The sequence below is a fragment of the Rhipicephalus microplus genome, chromosome 3 (assembly GCF_043290135.1).
Source record: "Rhipicephalus microplus isolate Deutch F79 chromosome 3, USDA_Rmic, whole genome shotgun sequence".
Taxonomy (NCBI): Eukaryota; Metazoa; Arthropoda; class Arachnida; order Ixodida; family Ixodidae; genus Rhipicephalus; species Rhipicephalus microplus.
The window spans coordinates 3,698,105-3,711,089 of record NC_134702.1 but is presented as its reverse complement, the minus strand read 5'-3'; the positions used below and the strand labels follow the sequence as shown (position 1 = coordinate 3,711,089).

At 44.4% G+C, this 12,985-nt stretch overlaps 1 protein-coding gene across 1 annotated transcript in view; it reads left to right on the top strand.

Moving 5' to 3' along the window:
• Positions 1–3,811: 3,811 nt before the first annotated feature.
• The window catches only part of LOC119160112 (uncharacterized), a 151,356-nt gene continuing 142,182 nt past the window's right edge, over positions 3,812–12,985 (top strand). Inside the window, exons 1-5 of the mRNA XM_075887655.1 lie at positions 3,812–3,848; positions 4,147–4,253; positions 5,227–5,384; positions 11,488–11,586; positions 12,060–12,177. Coding sequence (XP_075743770.1) covers positions 4,184–4,253; positions 5,227–5,384; positions 11,488–11,586; positions 12,060–12,177 — 445 coding nt within the window. The 5' untranslated portion in view covers positions 3,812–3,848; positions 4,147–4,183. The remainder of the gene's footprint in view (positions 3,849–4,146; positions 4,254–5,226; positions 5,385–11,487; positions 11,587–12,059; positions 12,178–12,985) is intronic.

Here is a 12,985-nt window from a genome sequence, read left to right as displayed (position 1 = left end):
GGTGACGCTCGGTCTCGCGCCCCGCCATTTTGCACAAGCGAGGAAAGCGTGGCAGTCGTGTCACTCGTGTGTTTGCCCGTCATTCATGTGGTCCGAGTCCGAGCGTCTATGGCCAACTCCGCAGATCAAGCAGTCGGCGCCCCACGGAAAAGGCAGCGTCTGCAATGGTCGGAAGCAGACACGTTATCCTCTCCTTGGCGGCTTTTGCAGCGTCTGCCTCGCTTTCCAGAGCGAGAAGGCAGGCTGCGAGGCTTGCGATCCTCGCTCTTTCTCCCGTATGGTCACTCATAACGTGTCGAGAGCAGTCGAGAGCAGCGAAAAACAAATACGATAAATAAAAGCCCAGTGGTGCCAGACGGATTTGTGCACGTCGCTAGTTATGGGAATGCTTCCTTAACTAGTGCAACAAACTTTCACATTGGTGTTTCTTCATCTCTTATTCTTAAATTTATTTGAAGAAACGAGCAGTGCGACAAGTCTTTAATTTGTACATCATGATACATCGTTTAGTTTTCATTGCTTCTCTTTTAACTGCTAGCGCCACGCTTTCGCTAGCGTCTTCGAACGAAAACACTAAAAGGAGATCGTTACTGCCGTGTGTCTGCACCGCAAACACCTCTTTGTTAAAAGTCTTTCAACTTCGTAAAAGACCGCTTACTTAAAAGACTTTTTGCGCGCCCGTGTGACACAGGTATTAATGCAGTTCCATCACCACGCGGAGTTTTTTTACCGGTTGGGAGCTGCGCGGCACCGGGATTTGAACCACGGACCTTTTGCATGCGAGGTGGATGCTCTAACCACTACGCCATCGCTGCACTGCTCGAGCTCTACTATGTGTTAATTCCGCGCGATGTGGCTACGGCCACTGGCGGCGGCGGTGGACAACTACGGTGCTGCACGAGACCCGAGTTGTGATCTCATAACAGCTTTCACTGTAAAAAAAGGACAGCTCCCTTCAGTTCTGTGTCGACTACCGACGCTTAAACAAAATCACTCGTAAGGACGTTTAGCCGTTACCATTAATAGACGACGTCCTTGACTGTTTGCAGGGAGCAGAATACATCTCTTCGCTAGATTTACGTTCTGGATACTAGCAAGTTCCTATGGAAGCATCTGGCCGACCGAAAACAACATTTTACACCCAATGAATGGATTATACGAATTCACCATTGTGCCTTTCGGCCTTTTTAATGTTCCAGCTACTTTTGAGAAAATGATGGACACTATTTTGCGAGGCCTCAAGAGGAACGCATGTTTATGCTACCTCAATAGCACAGTTGTCTTTTCCGTCAATTTCGTCACCCACTATATCGTTTCCAGCGCATACTCACATGCCTTATTGACGCTGGCCTTCAAATCAACCTCAGGAAGTGTGGTTTTGGTGCCAGGCACCTCACAATTCTTGGTCACATTGTATCGCGGGACGGCATACTTCCAGACCCCGCCAAGCTTCGAGCAATCACCGATTTTCCGAAGCAAAAGAACCTAAAAGAACTTCGTAGTTTTGTCGGCTGGTCATCGTACTTTTGCCACTTTATTCAAAAATTTGCTTCAATATGTGCGCCCCTGACAGACATTCTTGGCGGCGACAGGGACCTTTCCACTAGGTTGCCAGCCTGCGACGCTGCGTTCGCCAAATTACGCCACCTGCTAACTTAATCACTCATCCTCCACCACTACAAACCGGCCGCTCCCACGGAGGTTCATACTGTTGCTAGCGGTGTCAGACATGGCTCTGTGCTCGTGCAACAAAAGGGAGGGTTTGATGAATATGTCGTCACCCACGGAAGCCGAACTCTGACGAAAGCCGAGGCTAACTACTCCGTGTGCGAGAAACAGTGCTTAGCCATTATTTGGGCCCTTGGAAAATTTCGCCCTTACCTGTATGGTCACGCATTCGACGTCGTCACTGACCACCACGCTCTTTGTTGGCTATCCACTTTTAAAAACCCTTCCGGACGACTTGCTCGCTGGACACTCAAACTTCAGCAGTACGACATCCGTGTTACTTACAGATCCGGGCGTATGCACATGGACGCCGACACCCTTCCTCGCTCACACATGTTGGGTGATGGTGTTCGTCTTTCTTCCCTCGAGACGGCACTTGTGTCACTTGCTTCACGCAACATGACTGTGGAACAGCGAAAGGATCTCTGGATCAGTGGCCTCATCGGCATTATTTTTTATCCTCTGACTTCTTCACCTTCTCGTGCTTTCCACCGTCAGGCTAACAACTTTTGCCTAAGGGACGACCATCTTTAGAGACGCAGCTAACTTTCCGACGGTTTCAAAAGGCTCCTTGTGATACCCCGCTATTTTCGAGCTGTATATGTGCGAAGTCCAGGCTGACCTACAGTGCGCCCACACAGGCTTCTTCAAGACATACGCTAAGCTTCAACTCAGAATTTATTCGCGTGGCATGTATAACTACGTGCGGAAGTTCATTCGATCGTGTGCTCAGTGCCAACGACGAAAGTTACCTCCCGGGCAAGTCTACCCATCACAGCCTCTTCCTTGTTCTAATCGACCTTTTGATCGTGTTTACGGACCGCTACCATTAACTCTAGCCAGTAACCGCTTGATTACTGTTGTGATAGGCCATCTGACACGCTATGCTGACACGCTATAAATATAAAAATGTAAAGAAAGTTTTCGCATCTATAGCGACCTTGCAACACTGCAACTACTTGCAACTACCAAGGGTGCCTCTGGCAGGCTCTGGACCTCGGTTTGCACCAAACTTTCACACCGATAATAAATTACCAGCCATTATAGACAATCTGCCGAAAATTCTCAATATTCATGTTCTCACTTGTGATTTGGATTACAAAAAATTCACACTCCAGATGTATATCACTGGCTTCGAAATATGTAGATTAAACATCTACATATTTAGAAGCTAGTGATTGACGGCAATAGGGAATTTCAAGGCGGCAACTGTCGTATGACCAAATGGGAAGATAGGCACCGATGGGAAAGTTCAAAAACTATTTTCTTCTCAAAACAAAAACGTTATGATAAAATTTGCCGTACAAAAAGAACTGATTCTTTGCGTTTTGTTTAGTTGTAAAGGTGATCTTCAATTGGACCACTACAAGTTGCCAGTTGTGTCTCAGTATGGACGAAAATGACGATTTTGTCAAATATGTGATTTTATCTCGTAAAGTTTAGCAGCTTGAGAGGTCTAACAATTTTTTTTCTCTAAATATATCTTCTATGAAATATGTATTTATCACTCAGCTATTCTTGCAATGCACTGTATTGTAATAGAAGAAATACAAACATAACATATTTTGGCTAAATTCTTGGAGGCAAATGGGCCAGAATTTCACTAATATTACTAAGCTTCAAACAATTTACACAATAGCTTTCACCTAACATCTACACCGAATTTGGTATACATGAAAGGAGCATTACTTTTAAAACACATTTTGCCACAAACAATACTCAAACAACATTCTAGAAACTTCAAAAGGCAGCCACGAGACCAAAAATACTTTTTATATCAGAAATAATTTACCGTTTCACTGTTTTCCAAGCAGTAAATCAGCACTTTTTTTTTCAAGTGTATTTGAAATGGCCGCCAAAATAGCTGAGACGAGTGGCATGGAAGGGCCCGTATGTATTTTCCGCGTGTAAATCATAAAAAAAAACATTACTTTATTTCCTACGGGATGCTGTTTATAAAGAGACTCCGGAAGAACCAAATAGCTAATAATATTTGTTTGCTTCATAAAATGTCATTTGGCGTTTTCGCACGTCTGAAAATGTCGCTCGTTTTAGGTCGGCGCATAGAGGAGGCGCTGTTTAGGTGCATCTCACAGTCAAGATGGCGTATTCGCCTTCAGGTGAGTGGTCGTAGCGCCCCCGCTAGTTAAATGACTCACGGAAGAAGCTTATGACGAATTTCACTCACAAATGGCTGTGTAAGTAGACATATTAAAATATGTGCAGTGGGATTACCTGAACACGGCATTCATTCGACTCCATTGCCACGGAAGGTTGTCCCCGAGTATAGTGAAGCTGCACGCCTACGGCACTCCGGGTTATCAATGTTGCGAGTGTACACTAGCCGAATAATATCGTTGATGAAAAAAAATAATAATAACTGCCTTATGGAGCTGCGGCGTTGTGTTTCATCGGCAGGCACCTGGTGCAGTCGTTCTCAAGGCTTCCGTACTACATGTGCTACACCTTCGACTGGAGGGGCAGCAACAGCCTCGTGAACTTCAAAGAGGATCCGCTCACGTATGGTGGGTGATTTTCGATGCTGCTCTCTTCTCTGCGTTGTTTTCTATTTGTTGCTTCGGGCTTTTCTTTTTGTTGAGATGAACTAGATTGTATAGGTATCGAGTACATGCATTGTTCATTCCGTATATTTGTTATTAGTCGGAGATCACACCCTTTGGCATATCTGAAGTGACTAAGCGCAAACTTTTTTCCTGATGGGGCACAAGTGCTAGCCTAGGAAAAAAAAAAACATTTTGTTGAAAGTTGTATGTCCCCTTCGTCTTGTCCCATCTAATACATAATAGTAAATAAAACTGCGTTTATCACTTCAGGTATGTCGCACCAACAAGGTGAGCCCTTTTGATCGGTTCACTCACAAATATTTAAGCAAAAGGTGAATGTAAAGTAACCAGCCAGCCGAAGGAAATATCGAGTAAGAACAGTTTCTGTAAAGCCTCTGTTTAAGTGTGTCATCGGAGTGGAACGAAAACCGCCTTGTGGAACAAGATATAAATTTGGCTAGAAGAACTTTAAATATTGACATTGTCCGAGGGACTTGCTATCTGCATTAAGAACTGAAGAAACTGACAGACGATTGGGCCGAGTAAAGCATAGACGACATTGTTTGTGGTTAGTTAACTGCACCACAATGTTTCTGTGTGCACGAGGGAGCCGTTGTAGCGCAAATTGATCCGACGCGTAGTTGAAAGGTTGTGGGTTCGGATTGGTTCAAAGGTTGCGGGTTCGGTTGCGGGTTCAGAAAAGGGTAGTTCATCTACCACTTTAGTTTCATAAATTTAAGTGAGAATCACTACAATACGGTTATGAAGCCACAATTAATGTCCCGTTGGCTTAATTGTATGTCGGTTTCATCAGCGTGGTTAGATCACCCACCCTAATTTCTTCCGATTCTGGCAAATGGGAAAGCTGCGTCTACAAATATTAAAACGAGGGACGAAAACTCAGTTGAAATACCCGCGTTTCGTTATCATGCAGAGATGAGCATGATCGTGCTCTGGTATCCTGGTCGTTCTCCTCGGCTCTCGCAGTACGAGATGGACATGACGTTCCACCACGTGGACAGCATTAGCGCCGCCACGAAGCACACGCTGCTGCTCAGGCCTTCGGGCAGCTACGAGTACAGCCTTCAACAGGTGACGCCCCCTGGCAGTGCTTGCCGTAAGCGCCGCCACCACGCCATGGCCTCTGAAGTAGCTAACGTTCGTTTGCAATCTCAGAGGCCGTGTCAATGCGAGCTAAAGGAGCTGTATTGCCACTGGAGTAGAAGTACGTCGATTGCCAAACTTTATTTGTCTTGTTGCGTATGTAGTCCAGTCACAAAGAAGTTTGCGGTGAACTGCGCTGTTTAAAAGATTGCTGTGTCCCGAGTCCTGACTGATGGAGTAGCATGCATAAAGCGCTTGGCAGCAGTGGTGGTGGTCAGTATGCGATTTTTTGAAGTAATTCGGCGTGCGCATAAGCGCATTCTCATCCTCTACGTATATACCCACGTGTGTTGTGATATCATCATCTCTATGTCCGCATTTATGTCCTTATGCATACTCGTGTGCACTGCCGGATAATCAGCGTCGGTGTGTTCCGTTTTTTGTCGGCGAATGTTCTCACTTCATGTGGGAGAAGCCCACCAGTCGCGTCTCTCAGCACCCTTCGATAAAGTTTGCTACCGCCGTCTTCAGTTGCTATCCCATGGCTCCCCGAAATTATTCTTTAAATTACAGTTTATAGACTCTAAACTGGTTTAACAGGGAGTGTAAATTTGTGCGAGCAATCATTCCGTGCTTGTTCTATTATTTATTTTTTTTTTTTGATCAGCAACAGCTTAGATACTGCAACGACCCGGCATTACATAGATATCTTAGCGCAAAAACAGACAGCGACAGTGTGTGCTGCAGACGGTTTGTCTGAGCTACGTCTTGCTCATGGCAGCCCTCCCTAAAGATGTTTTAACTTTCTTAACCTCCTCAAAAACGTCTGCCAGGGGAGGAAATCGTAAAGGTATTTTATTTATATGCTTGCAGTAGCGGCGCCTGGATTTTTGTGCTGAGGTCACGACGAATGAGTTGCTCGAGAGAAGTTATGGCTTATGTTCTCATTCTGTGTTAGCTAGCTCTTGGGGGCAAAAGGCAGACGAAAATGTAGGGTGAATGAATCTACCTTACTCTACGCTAACGCTGCTCCTCACGCCCGAAACAAACTATTTGGAACAGCAGATGCAACTCCAGTGCCGCGGTTCAAACATTTGTTCCCGCTTTCTCCCGCAATCAATTGATGGCGCCATCGTACCGCATATTCGCTTGGTTAGTTCTTAATCACTTTTCTCCTCCTATCAGTCGGTGAGATCTCCGAGCAACGGCGTCACAAAATAATTGCTCCTTAATCGCTGATCCACCCTGACAACGCGCAATTGAAAAAAATGTATATATCACGGTTTAGGCAACCTGCTAGAACGCCGAATAGCCGCTGGCCTACTTTCTAGCACTGCACGCTTTCACGTGCAATTTACATGCGCATTGCTCGCTGCAATGCTGTGAAAGAAAAAAAGGGTTGTAACACAATAGCCTGCGTACGCGGGAGGAAACATGCCAGACACTGCAGCATGCTGACTCGATTGGGAAGTGGCAACAAAACCACCTTTTTGCGTGCATGGCATTCAAAGAGTTAACTGTTTTCACGTCATGGTCATCACTCATCACGCTCTAATGCAGAGATAAATGTTGTGCAGAAGGCAGGGAAGTCAACGAAAACGTTTATGTAATTGCGATTCTCATTCTACATCATAAACCGAAAGTTATAAACTGCCTGGTGGGTTACTTATTCCACAAAACACTCTACTGTTCTACACGCAGCACGATATAAAACATGCCGCACGCACACAAGGAGAGAGAGCATCCAAGATTGACTTTGGAGCATCCGTGACTAGCCGCGCAATGCGACACTGCTAGAACTACGGCGTCATAATAATGTTTGACCGCCCTCCGAAATGTTTACCTGTAATTAAAAAAAAATGCTACTTTCTTTTTAATATATTATCAATATTATAAAACACGTTATTATTTTGCGCTTGTATCAGAAACCATAAAAAAAAATGTTGGAGACTAATGCTACTGAGATGCTGCTGAAGCCGTTGTCAACAAAAATGCCGGCACTGCGTCTCTCATAATCATAGGGTCGTTTTGGGACGTTAAACCTCACATATCGATCAATCAAAGCTGTCGGCACTCTCGTGTTTATCGTGTTTTAAAGTTCACTGTACTTCGACCGGTAGCAGATAACGAGTGCTGATTAAAAAAAAAAAAGCCACATTCACACAGGAATGTAATTGACAGTTATGCTTTAAGCATTACGTATTTGCGCAACGGCTCAGTATGATGGAATGGCCAGTATATTTCGTGTCATTTGTGCGCAAGTACGCGGGCAACGGTGAATGACAGTTCGTTTTCTCCCAGTGATATTTTTGCAATCCAGCCTTATGTCACGGCTGTAAAATGCATGTATCCTTTCTCACACCGTTAAAATTCATTCAACCTACGATGCTCTGCCTGACAATTGTATATTTAAATAAATGCTTATACTCACAAGTAAGCGTAGTCGAAGTGCTTGATCACTTAAATTTGTTGATTAATATGTGCATGCATACTTCCATTGAAATTACCTGGCCTATAACTGAAAATGAGTGTTTTCTTTTGGCAGTTTCAAATGAATCGAATGATTAAGTTGGGTATGCGATTTTCCGATTGGAAGTTAGCTTCCAATTGAGAGCATACGATTGGTTTAAGTAATACCTTTTGGTAATTTCAGTCGGTTCAAATGATCCAGTTAGCGAAAACAATCCGCCTAATTGGAATTGATCACATCATCTTGAACCATTTGGAAATTTCAAATGGCCCTGTTGGGAATACCACTGGCTTAATTGAAAATGAATATTACAATTTAGACCAATTAATATTTCCAAATGGTTCCAATTGTTTCTTAACTTGGTCGTCCTGGTCCGGGGTTCGAACCCAGAACCAACGCCTTTCCGGGGCAGTTGCTTTACCAATTTAGCTAACCGAGAAACTAGCAATTGACTGCGCGAGAGCGAATTCTTCAACAACTCGAAGCACATGAACACAAGTATTGCAAATGAGTTCTGCGGAAACCCGAAAGGTGTCGGAAGGATTCAGAAAAGGAAAGAAGACAACCACCCGTTTGTAGCATGAAGCCACAAAGAAATCCATACGGGTTGCTTTATAAATCAACTACACCGAATGGCGCTTAACATGCAGGCGACGTTGACCCTACTTGATGGCAGTATTACCACAGCATATATGTTATTTTTATAAAACTGGATAGCCAGCAGTGTGACAACAATTGACGTTCAATCAATCAATCAATCAATCAATCTATCTATCTATCTATCTATCTATCTATCTATCTATCTATCTATCTATCTATCTATCTATCTATCTATCTATCTATCTATCTATCTATCTATCTATCTATCTATCTATCTATCTATCTATCTATCTATCTATCTATCTATCTATCTATCTATCTATCTATCTATCTATCTATCTATCTATCTATCTATCTATCTATCTATCTATCTATCTATCTATCTATCTATCTAGACACCCTTTGACTCGATATTTTTTTAGAGTGAATGCTTTCTCGATTGTCGGTATGCTTTGAACGATGAGATCCGGTGGCCTTTGAGGATGTTGAGGATTTGGTCGAAGAGCTTTTGACGTACATTGCACACGCTTTAGTATCATTGTTTAAAATTTTGACACGTTTGGCGTCCGAAACGCCATCTCCTGCACTGACAGGCGTTGCGTGCCGTCGCCTTGTGCCTCGATGCGTGCGAGCAGCCCAATAAATGGCCCCAGTGAACTTTAGAGGCAGACAAAATAATAAATGTCGTTAGCTTGCCCAGTCGCCTGGGGATTGCGAACATATTTTGCTTGTGTTTCTGACAGCAATGGTCCGCATTTGTGATTCCGCGCATGAACACTCTGTGTCTTCGTCAAGAGCATCTCAGGTGAACTCGCCCCTTTCTGTAGTTGATGGCGAGTTATGAATAGTGCTCGTAACATTGTTGGTATAAAATGTGATGATCTTTTCGACCGACCCCGCCGCGGTGGTCTAGTGGCTAAGGTACTCGGCTGCTGACCCGCAGGTCGCGGGATCGAATCCCAGCAGCAGCGGCTGCATTTCCGATGGAGGCGGAAATGTTGCAGGCCCGTGTGCTCAGATTTGGGTGCACGTTAAAGAACCCCAGGTGGTCTAAATTTCCGGAGACCTCCACTACGGCGTCTCTCATAATCATATAATGGTTTTGGGGCGTTAAACCCCACATATCAGTCAATCATATCAATGATCTTTTCGACCACGTTGAACCGCATCTCTTTTACGTAGAGCCGGTTTCATGGCTCGACAGTAAGAGCACTGTATATCTCACTGGTGAAGGCTTTGTAAAACGGCGTGGCGTGCGGACTTGTGATTTTCCGCGAACGGCCCAAGCTCATATGCAGAAACGGCAACTCTTCGCCGCCCGTTCATCGTACAGCAGTGACAAGAAAAGCTGCCATTCTCTGAGGTCAACGGCTAAGTAATGCGTGCTGCCGGCGAGACGAATTGAGTTCACCGCCACGTCGTCAAACACCGCCATGTGGCGGTGTTTGACTGCATGCGCGCATGGCAGACGCCTACTGAACGGCATCGTCTCCCCTGAAGTTCCGCAGCCGAGTAAGTGTTCTCTGGCCGCTCGAGAAACTCCTGCAGAAAGCGTCACATCATTGCCACGTTAAGGCTGCTCTGCTACGAGCCGCAGTTCCCTCCAAGCATCCGCCAACCAATGCGCGCATGCTTGGGTACGATGGAGAGAGCGACGTAACATATGCTTAGGTGCGATGTAAAGAATGACGTTACTGGCGGTGCAGCCAATGGAGACGTTTAGTGCGACGAGGAGGAACAGATTTTCGTTTCCTCTATAGCCATATACAGGTTCAGCAGCAAAGTCACTACGAAATCCACGTTTCTTGGTTAATCAAGAATTGAACACGTTGTTTTTTATATTACAGAAAGCACAGAAACACTCACTTGCGTGTTCACTAAATCATTGATTTTAACCGTGTCTTCCTATAGATGCAATACACGCAGCATGCTTCGAGAAACACTCCTGTTTTTGTTGATCGCGCTGATTATCTACCACTATCTTCAATAGAGTCTCTGTGCCAAAATGCATTTATTCGTAAACGAGTCTATATAATTTTGATCAGCAAACCTGCCTACGATCGCGGTCGAATACGTGCTTTGTTCATATAACGTTGCACGGCACCTTTTCGCATTATTTCCATGTTTTCTTTTTCCTTACTAATCTCCAGTTGTATGCAGAAGATCGCGTGGTAAAGTGATAAATTATTTTTGTGTTTCTTGCATTTCGGTGTTTTTATTTGTTTCTTTGATATGGGAATGTTCGCATATCAGTACTTGTACGTAACTAGTTTCGGCACGCAAAAGCATTGATGTAATGTAGTTCTGTCTTTTTTTTCTGTGTGTGGGGGGGGGGAAGGGTGTGCGCACATGTGCTTCTGGCTGTACTGTCACGAGAACTGAATGTTTGCAGGAATATGCGTTACCTGTCTGTAATCATTATATACTTGTCACTTATGAGCATTGTGGGTAATTTTTCAAATATCGAAATTATTGAAAAGAATTGCTATTGTACTGTGTTCTGCACTGTCCTTCGTACAAACATAGTAAATGCTACACTCACAGCATCCTTTGTATTAGTTTTTTTTATTTCGTTGTAGTTCTTGTCATTGTGAAGGGTTACCATGATGAAGTATTAGGGGTTCTTTTTCGGGATTTCCATTTGTTCGTCCGTGTGTGACGCATGTAAGCGAAGCTTTTGTTTTTTTTCCTGACAATAACGGCAGGAAATGATTACAGCGAATAATTATGAAACAAGACAGTACCCAGCTCAGTGCATTCGTGCAGTGACTGGTTGAGATCCGCGGCACTATTTTACAGGCATACACAAACTTGTTGTGGGCCGCAATACTACGGGAGCTAAACTAACTGAAAACGTTGATAAACTACATTCATTACAACCGTGTGACGTAGCACGATATCTCTCTACTAATTCGTCTTTTTCGGGGCCCTTCTGTCATGAATCACCTTTTCGTACACGCAGACGAAGCATGTAGGCACCTTCATATGTTGTTCATTAAAACAAGGTTGATGCCCTTACAGAGAATGCTCAAGAGGCTGGAGTTTCCGTACGACACCAACTGCGTGGATTATGCGAAATGGGAAAAGCTGGCTCACTACCCTGCTTATCACACTCAAGAAGTAAGCACGTGATTATTAATATAAAGAACCGAACGGCATTAAGCTACGCCATTAGTAAATATCATGTATCTGTAAGTAAATGATGCATCGGGTGACCTGTGGGCTTGCGGATAAGAACGTAAAATTACAATATGCACGCGCTACGTCACCTGCGGAACGTGAATTTCTTCCTCATGGCATCGGTTAGAACATCGCCTGTATTTATTTCTATTTAAGACGAGGGACTGCACTGATTGCGTTGATACGCATATAATGAAACTGGTTTCATGTATGGTAGGAAGGTCCCATCTTGAAGATTGACTAAAATCTGGTGATGCGCTAAGAAATTACTTTGGTTAATATTTTGTTCAGTAATAGAATCTATGAAAGAAATGGACATGAACGATTGCTTGCATGGTTAACAACCATTTTGCATTGAGCATTATTGCACGACAACCTGATCCACCAGCAAGTACCGTTGATGTGCTTAACAGACGTGCTTCGCTGACTGCGTTCGGAACGAGACGAGGCGCCACTGTGGCTGTACGCTGACTGACTATCCCTTCCGGGCATTCCTCAACGAAACGTTTTGCGCCAGCCACGAGTATCATGGTAGGTGGCACTGATCTACTTTGAAGCGTCTCCCCCCCCCCTCCATTACTTGCTAAGCTCTGCAAGAGGTGTTCAAATGAAAGGGTACGAAACGTTGACACAACATGAACATTGACATGGATGCCCATGCCGCAATGGAAGAACGTAGCGAGACATATTACGATGCTACCGGAACGTCTGTCGTAAATGGGAGCACGAGGGGGAGCCCACATGCGCAAGAGAGGCTCTTGTGAAGAACCCCGTCCAATCGACGCGGCAGTGCGTGTGATGGCCTCCACATCGCTTTATTGAAGTATCACTTGATTTTTTTCGTTGCATTCAATTAAAATACTGTTACGAAATAACGGATATAGCCAATGTCATGAAGCGGTGAATTCGTCAGAATATTGTCACGAACGCTTTCACCTTTATGCTGGTGGTTTACATATGAAAGCTGTTACCACCTCTGCGGTGTAGAGCTCGCTGTAATGTTGGAGAAACTTTGCAATGATGAGAGAGTGCGTGCGATGCAAGCAGTTGAGTTTCTTCTGGGGCCAATAGCGAGCAACACCGGAAACTTTGATCAGGCATGCGTAAAAGTCGTCACGAGTGACCGACGACTGTGCTGTGACTGTGTATTACATGTATCTCGAGTTTCTGGGTGGATAGATGTTTTGGTCGTAAACAGTTTTTTTTTTAAGACGATAGTCTTTCTTGGGGTACCTCGACACAGCTTTGGTCTGTCTGTCTGTCTGTCTGTCTGTCTGTCTGTCTGTCTGTCTGTCTGTCTGTCTGTCTGTCTGTCTGTCTGTCTGTCTGTCTGTCTGTC